At 38.5% G+C, this 16,025-nt stretch overlaps 1 protein-coding gene across 1 annotated transcript; it reads left to right on the top strand.

Annotated features, from left to right (window-relative positions):
* Positions 1-1,094: 1,094 nt before the first annotated feature.
* LOC105033605 (putative pentatricopeptide repeat-containing protein At3g23330) lies at positions 1,095-6,047 on the top strand. Its single transcript, XM_010908473.4, is given in 4 exon segments — positions 1,095-1,489; positions 1,492-3,294; positions 3,297-3,618; positions 5,523-6,047. Coding segments are annotated over 3 exon segments (2,184 nt in total). The 5' UTR covers positions 1,095-1,188; the 3' UTR covers positions 3,377-3,618; positions 5,523-6,047.
* Positions 6,048-16,025: the final 9,978 nt, after the last annotated feature.

Raw genomic sequence — 16,025 nt, 5'->3', positions numbered from 1 at the left:
TAGATCTTAAAATAGTATTTTAGAAAAGAAAAAAGTACCATCATTTTTTATGTCATAGAAAGTGTCAAAACCCATCTTTCCATAGGTTTCCACTTTTCATGAAATGTGGGAAGCGACTTCCCATGGAAAGTACTTTTTCTACTCTCTCTCCTCTTAAAACTCCAATCAAATAAGAGATTTTTTTCTCTACTTTTCATGAAATACCGCTTCCCTCTCCATTTTCCATCAACCAAATGAGTCTTTAGTGGCTAATGCTTACGGCTGGTTTGTTTCCGACCGTAACTGTTTGATAGACTTGTTTGCATACTTTTCTTCTTCGCTTTGCCTTGTACATACCAAAGAGAAAAAAGGAAAAAAAAAAGTTCCAATACAGCCTGTCACTTGACTTGTCAATCTATCATATTGCGGTATGTTAACATTCATGTCTCCTTGAAATAATCCCATCATGCCACTTGCTGAGACTAGCTCCAACTTTTTATTTAAACACTATTATGAACCCTCCAAGCCTCATATCATAATTGTATTAGTTTGAAATGTTACAGAAAACTCCTCTACCTTGAGTCCTTGGGATGAAAGTGGTATAGATAATATCCATCCGGATTTATTTTCGTATCCGAATCAATCCGAATATAGATAAAAATTTAAAGATCCAACTAATATCTACATCCATTAAAAAAAATGAATATAGATATGAATAAACAACTACATGATCCATTTTTGAATATTCGAATCTATCTATAATTCTATATAATTTTATATAGTATTTATTAATTTTTTAAAAATATACAACTATATATATATACTATTAATTTGATTTATCATTTATTTAGTAATATCTTTGATTCTGTAATTATAAAGTTTAATTATCTAATTATATTTATAATTATATTCATACTTTCATATCTAAATTATATCTGTATCTATTTAAAATAAATATAAATATAAATTTTTATATCTAAATAATATTTATATTTATATTTATATTTATTAAATAAAATAAATAGAATTACGGATAAACTATTATCCTACCCGACTTCAGCCCACACCTTGGCTAGTTGGCTCTCGGGGTAGCGCTTATTTGAACAAGTCACGTCAACCGAAGTGCCGAGAACAGTTATCACTGATGCTGCTTCGGAAAGCAACATCTATATTATCCCGCCTCTCTCTTCAAATTTCTTGCAAACTTCGATGCTTCCCACCTCCACGAGCACGACTGCTGTCCTCAAATCTCTCCTCCACAACCCCTCCTCCATCCGAACAAAATCCCACGCCCAGCAACTCCATGCTCAGCTCCTCAAATCCTCCCTCACGGCCGCCGCCTCCATCCTCCCCATCTACTCCGCCCTCGGCCTCCTCCACGAAGCACTCCGCGCCTTCTCCTCCCTCCCCTCCCCTCCCCCTCTCGCCTGGAAATCCGTCATCCGCTGCTCCACCTCCCACGGCCTCTTCCACCAATCCGTCTCTCTGTTCGTCCAAATGCGAGCCTCCGGTACTCCCCGGACGGAGACGTACTCCCTTCCGTCCTCAAGTCCTGCGCCGCCCTCAGAGACTCGAAGCTTGGGGAATCAATTCATGGTTTCGTGGTCCGTTCTGGCTCAGGTTCCGACCTTTTCACCGCTAACGCCCTCATGAACATGTACTGCAAGTTGGTTGATTCGAATAATGGCGCGGTTTCGTCCACCGGGATGTCGAACAGACATTTTGACGACAGTAATTCGAGCAAGTTGGGATCTTTTGATGATTCTTTTGGTTTGGAATGCAAACCTACGACGAATGATGCAAATTTTTATCGGCTGGCCTCGATCGAGAAAGTGAGGAAGGTGTTTGATGAGGTGTCTGAACGAGATGTGGTATCATGGAACACTTTGATTGCAGGGTGTGCTGAGAATGGAATGCACGGGGATGCTCTTGAGATAGTTAGGGAGATGGGAGTTGATGGTTTGAAGCCCGACTCCTTCACTCTATCCAGCGTGCTTCCTATTTTTGCTGAATTCGTGGATGTGCGCAAGGGGATGGAGATCCATGGTTTTGCAATAAGACACATGTTTGATTCAGATGTATTCATTGGGAGCAGCTTGATTGATATGTATGCAAAGTGCACCAGAGTGGAGTATTCGCATCGGGTTTTTGGTCTTCTACCAAAACCTGATGCCATCTCGTGGAATTCTATAATTGCAGGATCCGTGCAGAATGGCATGTTTGATGAGGGGCTTAGGTTTTTTCGTCAGATGCTGCTCGCCAAAGTAAAGCCTATGCCTGTCACATTTTCGAGCATCATGCCAGCTTGCGCTCACTTAACGACATTGCATCTTGGGAAGCAGCTCCATGGGTACGTGATCCGAGGTGGGTTTGATAATAACGTGTTTGTAGCGAGTTCTCTTGTTGACATGTATGCTAAGTGCGGTAATATTCATGTTGCTCGGCGGGTGTTTGAAGGGATGCGGTCACCTGATACGGTGTCGTGGACAGCCATGATCATGGGGCATGCATTGCATGGGCCAGCAGAAGAAGCTCTTGCCTTGTTCCAGCGGATGGAGGAAGAGAACGGAAAGCCAAACTATGTTGCCTTCGTAGCAGTTCTAACAGCCTGTAGCCATGCTGGATTGGTAGATGAGGCCCGGAAGTATTTCAATAGTATGTCTAAGGACTATGGGATCATTCCCTGTTTGGAGCATTATGCAGCTGTTGCTGACCTTCTTGGCCGAGCGGGAAAGTTAGAGGAGGCATATGACTTCATTTCCACCATGCACGTAAAACCAACTGCTAGTGTATGGTCCACGTTGTTGGGTGCTTGCAGGGTCCATAAAAATGTTAAATTAGCTGAGAAAGTGGCTGAGAAAATATTTGAGCTTGAACCCAAGAACATGGGAGCTCATGTTCTCATGTCGAATATTTATTCAGCTGCCGGAAAGTGGAAAGAGGCAGCAAAGTTAAGGATGGCTATGAAGGACAAAGGGATGAGGAAGCACCCAGCTTGTAGCTGGGTTGAAATAAAAAACAAGGTATATGCATTTGTGGCACATGATAAATCCCATCCATTTTATGATAAGATCAATGAAGCTCTGGAAGTTTTGTCAGAGCAGATGGAACGGGAAGGATATGTACCCAACACGGAGGATGTTCTCCATGACATAGAAGAAGAGCAGAAGAGATATGCATTATGTGGTCATAGCGAGAGGCTTGCAATTGCATTTGGCATCATAAGTACTCCTCCAGGAACTACCATTCGGGTGACAAAGAACCTTCGAGTATGTGTAGACTGTCACACTGCTACAAAGTTTATATCGAAGATTGTTGGAGAGAGATAGTTGTGAGAGATATGAACCGTTTCCACCACTTCAAGGATGGGTTGTGTTCATGTGGCGATTATTGGTAAGATTCAAGGGGAAAAAGATGCTTCGGTTTCAACCTGAGGTTGCTCTGAGCGAGCAACTTGGTGTTGTGCTACAAGGTGAACAAGGTTATTGACTGGAAACTAGTACAGCAAGTCGTTTCAAAGCTTTCACTAATCAGATTGCCAGAGCTTTATCTGTTCAAAATGCATAAATACATTCATTAAGAATCAGCAAAGGGTGGTACTTTCTTATCTTACAATGCGGCTCCTGTGCTAAACCTCAAGTAAAGACTCATCATCTTTAAGAATTCTTGTCCCATCATCTATTCAGTCATGCTGCTATTAGATTCATCCATAACCATTATCATATAAGAATGCTCAACCTTCAACATATGGTTTATGCAGACATGATTTATGCAGTCATTTACATGCATTCTGAATTTCCTTAATGGAACCTTTCTTTCCTATGTTGATTTATCCATCTTAGGAGTGTTGGAATCTGGCAGCTTAAGAACCCCAATATCTAATCAGAATCCTTTTTCTGTTTACTATTCTTTTGCCTTCTCCACAAATGGTAATTTGCTCGCTAAAAGTGACCTTACTTGATGACATAGAAGGGCCCAAATTCTAGAATTCAAACATATTATTGGATGTACTTCTCTTCTTTTCTATAGTCTATGTCTTCTTAATGAATTTTAACTAACATATTTGCTCGGCAACTTTGCTGTTTCTTTTCACAACTGGAACATATTTAGAAGGAAATGCTATACATGTTTCATAAATCCATTTCCGTATCTGTACTGAATGTTGCTAATGGAGAACTACATCCGGTAGCATGTTAATTTCAGCTAAAGAAGGTTGCATAGGTCACTCAATCAAGTTTTAGTGGTAGGTTAATTTTCCCGATTGAGTATGCTGTATAGCAAGGAGGCGGGGGGGGGGGGGGGGGGGGGAGGAGCGCACACCACATGTACACCTATTACCCTATTATATGTTATACATGTAGGGATGTACCCATTCTTGAAAGACGGAAAGATGCACCATATATAAATAGACTTTTTCCTGTTACTCATATGGACTGGTGGGACCTGATTGGCTTTTTACCAGTGATCAACTTTCTGTTTGACCAGCTGACTGCAAGCAGTTGAGCTCTGAAAGTTCCATTTATTTCTTGAGCTTACACCATCTTGATATCTACTCCCATTAGATTTGTGGGAACGGAAAGTGTTGAATCTCATATCCTTTTTCTTGGTATATTCAGGGGGTGCTTGGTCGGGGGGAGTGGGGGTTTGGAATCGGAATGGGAATGGATGACTCCCATTCCAACCGTTTGGTTGGAAGGAGTCCCATTCCGATCTTGATTCTAGGTGAAATGGGAATGGCCCAATCTACATAGAACTCAGGAGGTGTTTGGTTCGTAACCGAAATTGGAATAGGAATAAGAATCGGAATGGCTTAGAATCGGGAATGGTCAAATCCTCCGAAGCGTTTGGTTCGTGATCGGAATTGGAATCGGAATTGAAATGAAAATTTGAATCCATAGAGGAGAGTAGGGATTGAGTTCTATATAGATTGAGCCATTCTCATTCCACCCTGGAATTGGAATCGGAATGGAACTCCTCCCAATCAAACGGTTGGAATGGGAATCACCCATTCCGATTCTGATTCCAGACCCCACTCCCCCTAACCAAACATCCCCTCAATCCCTATTCTCTTCTATGAATTCAAATTTTCATTCCGATTCTAATTCCGATTCCGATTCCAAGCCATTCCGATTCCGGTTGCGAACCAAGCACCCCCTCAATTACTTCTCACTATAACCATATCTCTAACCATCAAGCCAATCCCTTCCCTTTCTGCATGCACAAGCATCTGAGACTTTCTATTTTACGAACTGGTTGTAGTATTGAAGAAAAGAAAAAACTCTAATGAAAAAGAAAAGGATAGAAGACTGTTCTTTTCCTTTTTTCCTGGCCTTAGATCTAATGACATGAGTGTTTGATTTGCAGCTGGATTAGTAATTTTCGTTGAGATTGCAGAAATCATTGTCAAGTTTATCCCATACTTTGTATTTTCATTAATATTCATTGTAAGTTTCACTCTAGCACTATTGATTCATGCATGGCTCTTTGTTATTAGTGCAGTTAAACTGCTTACATTTCTAAGCTGTTTGTTTTCAATTGGTCAGTGGTTGATAGAGTAACAGACTTCTAGGTATGTCTTGCCATGACGGCTGTTTGTATTGGAGCAATTCCAGAGGTGGAGGAGAAATGTTCAGCTTAATTAGGAGCATTTAATTTTAACAAAGCTTGCCCAAAGAAAACCTATAAAATCATGATGACCATGAAGAGCTTGTACTGGAAGAAAGAAGAAGCAAAAGTGACAAAACAGAACCCACCCTTCTCAAGTCTCAACCAGTTTATCAACCACTGTCATCCTCCCATCACAGACAGTTGTTATTGTTGGGAGTTTGTTCAATTTCATAGGCAAGCTCATGTATCATACGACCATGTTTTCTTATATATGAAACAGTTTGGTAGATGAAATAAATTCGATACCATTTGTGCGGGTATCTGATTTCTTAGTCTGCAGTTTCATTCATATCATTAATAAAGGCAGGCCAGTTGTGACATTCATGTCACTGATGTTTAATTGTATGCATGTGGCTGTAAGATTGTTATGAAGTAAATAATAAAGGAGACATATTTCTGTATGTTAGATGAACGATCCTTACATGTGCTGATTATATGTTACTTTACTAGTTTCTTTGGTTGATGGCTGTCCCATGAGTAAAAGGGGGCTTGTTATTCTCCATTGCTTTTTTTCTTTCAAATGATGCCTATTCATGTTTCTTTCAAACCTTGTGACTATTTGAGGACCTGAAATTGGCTTTTTCCCCAACAAAATTTTCAAGTTGTTAACAATATTTGTTACGGCTTGTTTTAAATCAATATCATATCCTACTTTGATTATTTTGTCCAACCAATGAACTGCCATCATCAAGTATGCTTAGATATCAGATTGTCCTAATACTATGGTCAAACATGGCCTACCAAGAGCAAACTAGGTCAGATATGATCGAATGATATTGCTTGCATATATAAGAACGTCCATCAACCCTTGTTCCAGCAATGGGATTGTTTTGGGTAAGGGCTACATATCAGAGTCCTTTGCAGTATTTTTGTTTTACAACCAAATTGTCATAAGACAAACTAATACAACTAGAAAAGATTTTATAATGAATTTATATCCCAAAAAAGGATGATAGTTCGTCAACACATAAGTAATACTGTCTTAAAATACAATCAAAATTTATAGGCAAATACATACAGATTTTATTTTACTGCAACTACTAAACCACAAACTAGAACTGTACTTACAAAGCAACAACTACAAAATATATAACCCTAACCACATGCATTTCTCAACTTTAGGTTTTTGAAGAGATGCTATTATGCACTTGAGTAGATTAGGAAATCAGTATGTTTACTTTCAAAAATCAATAATGGGCCATCCAAATTCTTGATACAACCATAAAAATGATCTATATTAAATATGCCTAGAAACCAAAATTTATCTATTTTGGTACTCTTTAATCTAATCATCAAGTAAGTATCAAAATAGATGGTTTTTGTAGCATGATGCTATATTGTACTATGATCTAACTGTTGAGATATGGTGAATTTAAATATACCTGTATTTAAAATGTATAAATCATGATCCATAAAGTAGATTTTTACTTTATATGTCTTATCATATATTTTACTATATTAGTGCAACTAATTTCGTTCATTTTGTTCCCGATGTGATGCAAAGGTTTTAAAACAACCAAAATATGTAAATGTTGACTTGTAGATATTTTTCTGTATAATAAATATTCAATGGTTTGGATCTTGAATTTGGATCGCCTGTCATTTTATCTTCAAGGCAAGCAAACCGATTTCCGATCCACTTGAAGACATAATAGCATATATCTTTTTTATAAACATATATGCTATTATATCCTCGAGTGGATCAGAAAATCAAACTACTCATCTTGAAATTAATAATAGATCATCCAAATCCAAGATGTCAAGACACCAAAATTCATAAATTTGGTGGCCTGTAATAGTCATCAAGTAGGTGTCAAAATGAGTGATTTTAATAGTATAATACTATGATCTAATCATCAAACCACGTGCCTCTTAAAAAAAAGAAATCATCAAAACCTGATGAATTTAAATCTACCTAAGTTTTAAGATATGTGCATCATAATTCATAAAGTGGATATCAATTTAAATGACCTGTCATTTATTTTATAAATACAATTGATACCATCCATTTCTATACCAATTTGACGCATAGTTTAGAGACAACTAAAAATATATAAATTTTTATTTCTAAGTATTTTTTGTAGTGTATATCATGTTTAACAATTTGAATCTTGAATTTGGATGGCCTATCATTTATTTTGAAATTGAGCAACCCAATTTTCTAGTCTATCCAAGCATATAATAGCATATTCCATATATATTTTTAAATGCTTTCTTCGAACTATCATATATATTAGCTATGCTGGATGGATGCTAACTGGCTAAGTCGGTGAACTCTCTTGTATTGTTACAAGAAACCCAGGTTTGTTCTTGTACCCTCTTTGATATTCATTTAGATTTCTATGTGTCCAAGTTTGGCAAACAAATAAAATTAAAAAAAAAAACACCATGTAACTTAGTTTTTTGGCGCTAGTTAGTCAATTGCAAAATAGGAAAAAAAAAAAAAAAGTTGGGCAAATGATGCTCATGTATGTGATGCTTGCTTGATCTTGGTCAGGTATGGTGAACTCAATTGTCATACCCCAAATATGGATAAACATGGCAAGTATGACCCAAGATTGTTACAACTAAACATGGCCAACCAACGCTAAACTTAGTTATGTGTAGATAGAAAATTTCACTATATTTAGATTTGGTTAAACATGAAAAACTTGTTTTTAGCAAAGATTGACCAGGGCATAGTGATGATAAGCAAATAAAGAAAACTCGATTGTGATGCACCGACTATAATCATTGTTTGGATGACAAACTTCTAATTTCTCTTGTTATTTGCTTTATGATCACAACTGATTCAAGAAAAGACTTCATAGCCTTATTCAGGAAGCTGTCATGTTAGTATCTCTTCCTAAATGACCTAATGCTCTACAGATTGTTATGGTGCTACAATATGTGAATGTTTCTTATTTTTATAGTGTTTGATGTATCCAAGAAATTATAGCACTAGTTTAAGCACCTAGTACCTTAAAATTTTTACATACGGCCGCATCAATGCCTATTATGATTGGCTAAATGATCACCAAAATATTTAAGATAAATTATGTCGGTAGTCCTTAAATTATATCAGATTTTTTAAAATAGTGTTTAAACGATAAAAATCTAAATTTTAGTCCTCTAACTTTCTGAATTATTTTAATGTTACCCCTACGATGGATTTCGATCATTTTTTCTCATCGAAAGGCTGACATGGCAACCTCTAATGTTGACGTGGCAAAATTCAGTATTTACATGATAAAATTCAGTGTTTATGTAGCATTAAAAATTAAAAAAAAAAATGCTATCCCCTCTCCCTCACGACCCCCCCACCCCTTGCCCTTCTCTGCTGCAGCTGCCCCCCATCCTATGCTACCCCCTTCCCTTCCACGACAACACCGTTGCCGACCGTCGCTGCAGGCCCCCCGGGCCACCCCCTACCCTGTGCCACCCCCCTTCCCTCCCGTGACCCCCCTTCTCTCTCGCGACCGCACTGCTGCCTTCTCCGCTGCGGCCATCCCTCTCTGCTGCAACCCCCTGCCACCTCTCTCCGCCACAGCCCCCCAGCCTCCCCTCTGCCTCAGCCCCGCCTTGCCCTACTATGCCCCCATGTGCCCCCACAATTGAAGATGGAGGCCCAGGAGCTGACAGTGGGAACCGCAGACGCACGCAGAGGTGACAGCTTCGGAACTGGAGGCAGCTATGGCGGTGAAGGGCGCGGCTGGCGACGTAGAGGTGGAGAAGGATGATAGTCGTGACAACGCCCTGGAGGACGAAAGAGAGGATGTGGGCGTTGCCCTTGGGCTTCGCTGGTGGCTGGTGTGAGTGTAACAGCCCAGGTACTTGGGCTGTAGCTCAGACGGCCCAACAAAAAAAAAAAAAATACAGAGGAGGACGAAGACTCCTAACCAGAGTCTTCTTCCTTCCCGTTCCCGACGAAATCGGACTCAAAGAGTCCGGCTAGGGTAGGAAACCTTTACTATAAAGATCCCCGTCGTCCCTTAGGATTTTACAACAAAAATTTCGAAGAAAATTGAGGGATTTGAGAGATTTTCTCAAGAAATATCATGGGTGGTTGATCGAAAAAGAGAGGGGTCGTCGGAGCTATCTTTGGACATCGGAGCAAGGTATTTTTCTTTCCCTATTAATCCTCCGATCATCGGTGAATTTGGAAGCCGGCGAGATGCCGGTTCGGGCTCAAATAGGGATATCCTGTTTATGTTATTTTTGTTTCTTTTTCTGCCGCCGGCAACAGGGATGGTGGCACTGCCACCGAGATGGTATCATCGCCGTCATCGAGACGTTGCCGGGGAGGGTGGCCGGAGGTGGCTCATCTGGCCGGATTAAGGGGAGGCGCTCGGGTTCCCTGTTTTCGAGCGTGAGGAAGAGGAGAAGAAATTTCTTCTCTCTTCTCTAAATAAAAAATATATATATATATACATAAAATATAATTATATATATACATACATATATATATAAAGTAAATAAAAATAATAAATAAAAATTAAATATATATATATAATATAATTATATATATATACATACATATATATATATAATAAATAAATAAAAAGGGGATATGGGTAAGAGTCAGATAAACCTCAATATATATATTTTTAAAAAAATATTTGGTTAAATTGATTTGTTTGATAGGAGAACAGTCCAACGACCAGGGGGACAATGAGTAGGGTTTTGATTTTCAACTATAAGGCTGTGAAATTGATTTCTCATTGATCGAGGTAAGAATCATTATACATGATCATCATCACATGTATATACTATTTTATTGTTAGTTTTGCATCGTTGGATTTGAGATCAATGAACTTATCATATGTGAAATGCTGATATTTACTTGTGTGATTGTGAGCATGAATATTTTTCATCAACGCATATGATGGCATGATTATATAGTTATGACATATTTATTTTTGAGTACACTATAAAATTTGAATTGATTAATGGTATACTCCATAAAATAAAATAAAAAAAAGAAGAGAATATGATTTGGACTGATCTTGTCATGTGGAATAGCCAGCCAGGAGCTTATGCCTGGGACAGCCTCCACAGGGTTATGTGTGGAAGAACTTGATCCGAGAAAGATCATGAAAATTGATCCGAGAAAGATCATGGCCACTTTGATCCGAGAAAAATCATAAATAGTTCGATCCGAGGAAGATCACAGAAATCGATCCGAATAAAAGATCATCGCATGATCCTGGTTAGTCCAAAGCCAAAAAGGAATAAAAGGTTGTCAATCCGAAGATGTGAAAGATGAAACATATAATATGAAATTCAACAATGAATGAAGATTTCACCTGATGATGTATGATGATACATATGCATATTTGTGACAATATTCCAGTTATTATATATCTATGAGTTTTCTCAATTGTATTGGTTTCAGAAATATTATTTTTATCTACTGACTTGATGTACATGTGCAGTGATTCTTACTGAGCTGGAGAAGCTCATATTTTCTTCTTTTTTTTTTTCAGACTCACAGGATGCTTAGTTTGGATGGTTTGGACGAGAGCAAATAAGAACAGAAGCCTTTAGTAGTTTAGTTAGTCTAAATTGTCTGATACTAATGAACATTTGAATAAATTGTATTGAACAGAGTTTACATTTGATTTAAAGTTTTGGCTCGGTAGATTGATTTGGTATTTACTTGGTTATTTAAAATTTGAAGTGTTAAATTAATAGGCCTTACATGATCCTTAGGGTGCTGCTCTAGGGTTTGTGTGGCCGTATCACGTACCCAACTCAGGTGCTGGGTTTGGGGCTTGACAGAGTGGTATCAGAGCCTAGGTTTAGGAATCCTAAGGTTCATTTCAGAGGAAGAGTATATGGGTAGACTTTTAGATGGAAATTGACTAATATGAGATATTTTTATTAAGTTCTTGACTAAAGTGAAACTGTGTAGGTTGTCATGGCACGAGGGACTGAGCGTGGGCGAAATCGAAGACCTACTCATTTTGCGGATGGCTCTAATGCTTGGGAGCCAGCTATACAACAAGAAAATGCTCCACCTCATCGGATGATGATGCACCACAATAAGAACATCTTACTGAGCCTGCAGAGGTCACTCCCGGGGAAGAAACTCTAGGAGAACCTGAAATTCAACTTGGGGAAAAATTACTGCAGCTCAGTTAATGCAAGTATTGGTTCAACAACAAGTGGCTGCGAGGAAAGATATGAGGAGGATATTGGAGGTGCAACAGGGACAACAACAGCAGATCATACAACAAATATTTCAGGAGCACAGTTCCAGCAACAACAAAAAGCTGAAAATCAGTATGAACGTTAGATCAATTTATTAGACTTCAAAAAATATGCACCACCGGCATTCTCAGGACCTCAGATCCTATGGAAGCTGAAAGCTGGCTAAAAGCAAAAGAGAAATTTTTTATGCTTTAAGATGTCTGCTGAAGATAATGTCACTTTTGCCACTTTTATGTTACAAGGTGAGGTAGTCGATTGGTGGGAGATGGAAATTGGAAAGATGGGACCAAATGATGTACCTTTTTCATGAGAAGAATTTAGAAAGGTTTTCTATGAGAAGTATTTTCCTAGAGTATTCGACTTCAGAAATTTCAAGAGTTTGATCGACTGGTACAGGACCACATGACAGTTGCTCAATATGCAGCCAAATTTGAAGAATTGTCAAGATATGCCCCTGCATTGATAGCTGAGAAAAATATTCGAGCCAAAAATTTGAGAATGGATTAAGGGATAGAATCCAATAGTTAGTGACTGTTTTCGAGCTGCCCACTTATAAGGAAGTTGTCAACAAATGCTTAATAATAGAAAAAGACTTAATGATGCTCAAGTAGCAAGAGAGAAAAATATGAAGAAAAAGGTCGAGCAATTGATTCTCAAGTCAAAGTAGCAGAGCCTTCAAACCAAAGACCCCAAAATCAAGCCAGACTGCCACTGAAGGTAAAGTACAACCTCAAGGGAGCCTTATATGTTATAGGTGTGGAGGACCTCATTTTAGATGAGATTGTACGTGGCCGGGGACAATATTATAAATGTGGACGAGATGGACATAAAGCAATTATATGCCGCAGTGGAGGAGGAGTACAGATCAGCAGATGCCTCAAAATTATCAGAATACCCCCACAAATCGGGCACCCCAAGATGTACAAGGACAAGATGCGGGACAACAAAAATCATAGATCCATGGACGAGTCTATGCACTTACACAACAGGATGCTAATGCTTCTAACTCAGTGGTGACAGGTACTGAACCGATCTCCTAAGTTCTTTTATATATATGTCATAAAATATTATATGGATATATAGCCCTGAATGATAAATGAATATCTAACAAGTATGATTAAAATAGCATCCAACGATGTCTATGCTCTATTTGATCCTGGAGCTACCCACTCTTTTATAGCAACTAGTTTTATTAAGTAGACCAATGAGATGTCTCCAACACCTCTAGAAAATAATCTCTGTGTCTGCACACCAAGTGGAGAGGTGATCTTGGTTAACTCAATTTCAAAGATTGTATACTGAGTATTGAAGATAGGGATATGAAAGCAGACTTATTAGTCTTAGAGATGAAGGACTTTGATCTAATCTTGTGGATGGATTGGTTAGCAGCATATCATGCTACAGTTGACTGCTTCAAAAAAATAATAATGTTTCAAATTTCAGATCAGTCAGAGTTTAGTTTTAAGAGTACTAAACCCTTCTTTCACCAGAAGTTCATCTCAGCTATCCGTGCCCAGAAATTTCTTAGAAAAGGATGTGAAGGATTTCTAGCCACTGTATTAGACACTCAAGATAATAAGCTCAGGTTACAGGATATTCCTATTGTGAAGAATTTTTTGATATTTTTTTAGATGACCTGCGGGACTACCTTCTGATCGAGAGATTGAGTTTTCTATTGACTTGATCCCTGGTACGAGTTCAGTTTCTAAAGCCCCTTATCGAATGGCTCCAGCAGAATTGAAGGAATTACAAAAGCAATTACAAGAGCTGTTGGACAAAGATTCATTAGACCTAGTGTGTCACCTTGGGAGCTCTAGTACTTTTTGTGAAGAAGAAAGATGGTAGCCTTCAGCTTTGCATAGACTATCGAAATTAAACAAGGTAACAGTGCGAAACAAATATCCTTTACCACGAATTGATGATTTGTTTGATCAGTTGCAAGGGGCTCAGGTCTTCTCAAAAATTGATCTTCGTTCTGGCTACCATCAGTTGAAGATACAGCCTGAGACATATCAAAAATAGCTTTTCGGACTAGATATGGGCATTATGAGTTTTTGGCCATGCCCTTTGGTTTGACCAATACACCGGCAGCCTTCATGGATCTTATGAATCGAGTGTTTGCATCATACTTGGATCGATTTGTAGTTGTATTTATTGATGATATTTTGATTTACTCGAAAAGCTCACTCGAGCATGAAGAACATTTGAGGATTGTATTACAAACTCTGAGGGAAAAGAAGCTGTATGCAAAGCTACAAAAATATGAATTCTGGATAAACAGTGTTACTTTCCTCGGGCATGTCATCTCCAAGGATGGTATCTCAGTTGACCCAAGGAAAGTGGAGCAGTAGTTGACTGGAGCCGACCTACTAACGTATCAGAGATACGTAGCTTTTTGGGATTAGTTGGCTATTATCGAAGGTTTATGGAAGGTTTCTCTAGTATTGCCATGCCTCTATCTCGTCTAACATAGAAACAAGTAAAGTTTGAATGGACAGACGAATGCGAGCAAAGCTTTCAAGAGTTAAAAAGATGATTAGTGACTGCTCCAATCTTAACCATTCCATCCGGGACATAAGGTTTCACTATCTATAGCGATGCTTCTCGTAAAGGTCTCGATTATGTTTTGATATAAAAGAAAAGGTGATAGCTTATGCCTCTCGATAATTGAAGTCATATGAGCGAAATTATCCTACTCATGACTTAGAATTAGCAGCTGTGGTGTTTGCTTTAAAAATATGGAGGCATTACTTATATGGAGAGCATTGCGAGATTTTCACGGATCATAAAAGTTTAAAATATATCTTTACTCAAAGGAGTTAAATTTGAGACAAAGAAGGTGGTTGAAACTATTGAAGGACTGTGACTTGACAATAAATTATCATCCCGGGAAGGCGAATGTTGTAGCCGATGCTCTAAGTAGAAAATTTTTGATGAATTGGCTGCTCTAATTACCTCACAAAAGCTATATTGCTAGATTTGGAAAATCAGGAATTGAAATACGACTACATGATTCTCAAGTTCAGCTTACAAATCTTGTACTACACCTACTTTGATTGAAAAGATTAAGGCAGCTCAAAAGGAGGATTCAGAGTTACAAAAGGTCATAGAAGCAGTGGAATCCGGTATACAGACAAAATTTTGGACACATGAGGATGGGTCATTGAGATTTGATAACAGACTATGTGTTCTCAAGATTTCAAGATTAAGGGATGAGATCCTAGAGGAGGCTCACTGTTCGCTTACACTATGCATCCTGGAAGCACAAAAATGTATCAAGATTTGAAAAAAAATTTTGGTGGTCTGGTATGAAAAGGGATATTGCACAATTTGTAGCCCAATGTTTGGTATGTCAACAAGTAAAAGCTGAACATCAAAGACCAGCAGGACCATTACAGTCTCTTCTTATTCTTCAGTGGAAATGGGAGCATATTACTATGGATTTTGTGACTGGATTACCTAAAACACTTCGAAATAATAATGCTGTATGGGTAATTGTTGACCGATTGACGAAATCAGCACATTTCTTACCCTTTTGGATTGGTCTTTCTTTAGAAAGATTGCAGGCTTGTATATAGAGCAGATAGTACGACTGCATGGAGTACCAGTTACTATTGTGTCAGATCGAGATAGTAGATTTGTTTCTCATTTTGGAAGAGTCTTCATAAAGCCCTTGGAACCAAGTTAAATTTTAGTACAGCTTTTCATCCTCAAACTGACGGACAATCAGAACGAACCATACAGATCCTAGAGGATATGTTAAGGGCTTGTTCATGGACTTAGGCGGAGCATGGGATAATCACTTATCATTGGTTGAGTTCGCTTATAATAATAGTTACCAAGCAAGCATTCAGATGGCTCCTTTCGAGGTATTATATGGAAGGAAGTGTAGATCGCCCATTTGTTGGGATGAGGTGGGAGAAAGAAAACTGTTGGGACCAGAAATAGTGCAACAGACAGTGAAAAAAATACACATGATCCAGGAACGGCTTCGTACAGCTCAGAGCAGGCAAAAGAGTTATGCTGATAATAGAAGAAGGGAGCTGGAATTTCAGGTAGGCGATCATGTTTTTCTGAGAGTTTCTCCCACTAAAGGTGTAATGAGATTTGGAGTTCGTGGTAAGTTGAGTCCAAAGTATATTGGTCTTTTTAAAATTTTAGACAGGATTGGAGAGGTTGCATATCGG

The sequence above is a fragment of the Elaeis guineensis genome, chromosome 4 (assembly GCF_000442705.2).
Source record: "Elaeis guineensis isolate ETL-2024a chromosome 4, EG11, whole genome shotgun sequence".
Taxonomy (NCBI): Eukaryota; Viridiplantae; Streptophyta; class Magnoliopsida; order Arecales; family Arecaceae; genus Elaeis; species Elaeis guineensis.
The sequence above is the reverse complement of the archived record's forward strand: the minus strand, read 5'-3'. Positions and strand labels throughout refer to the sequence as shown.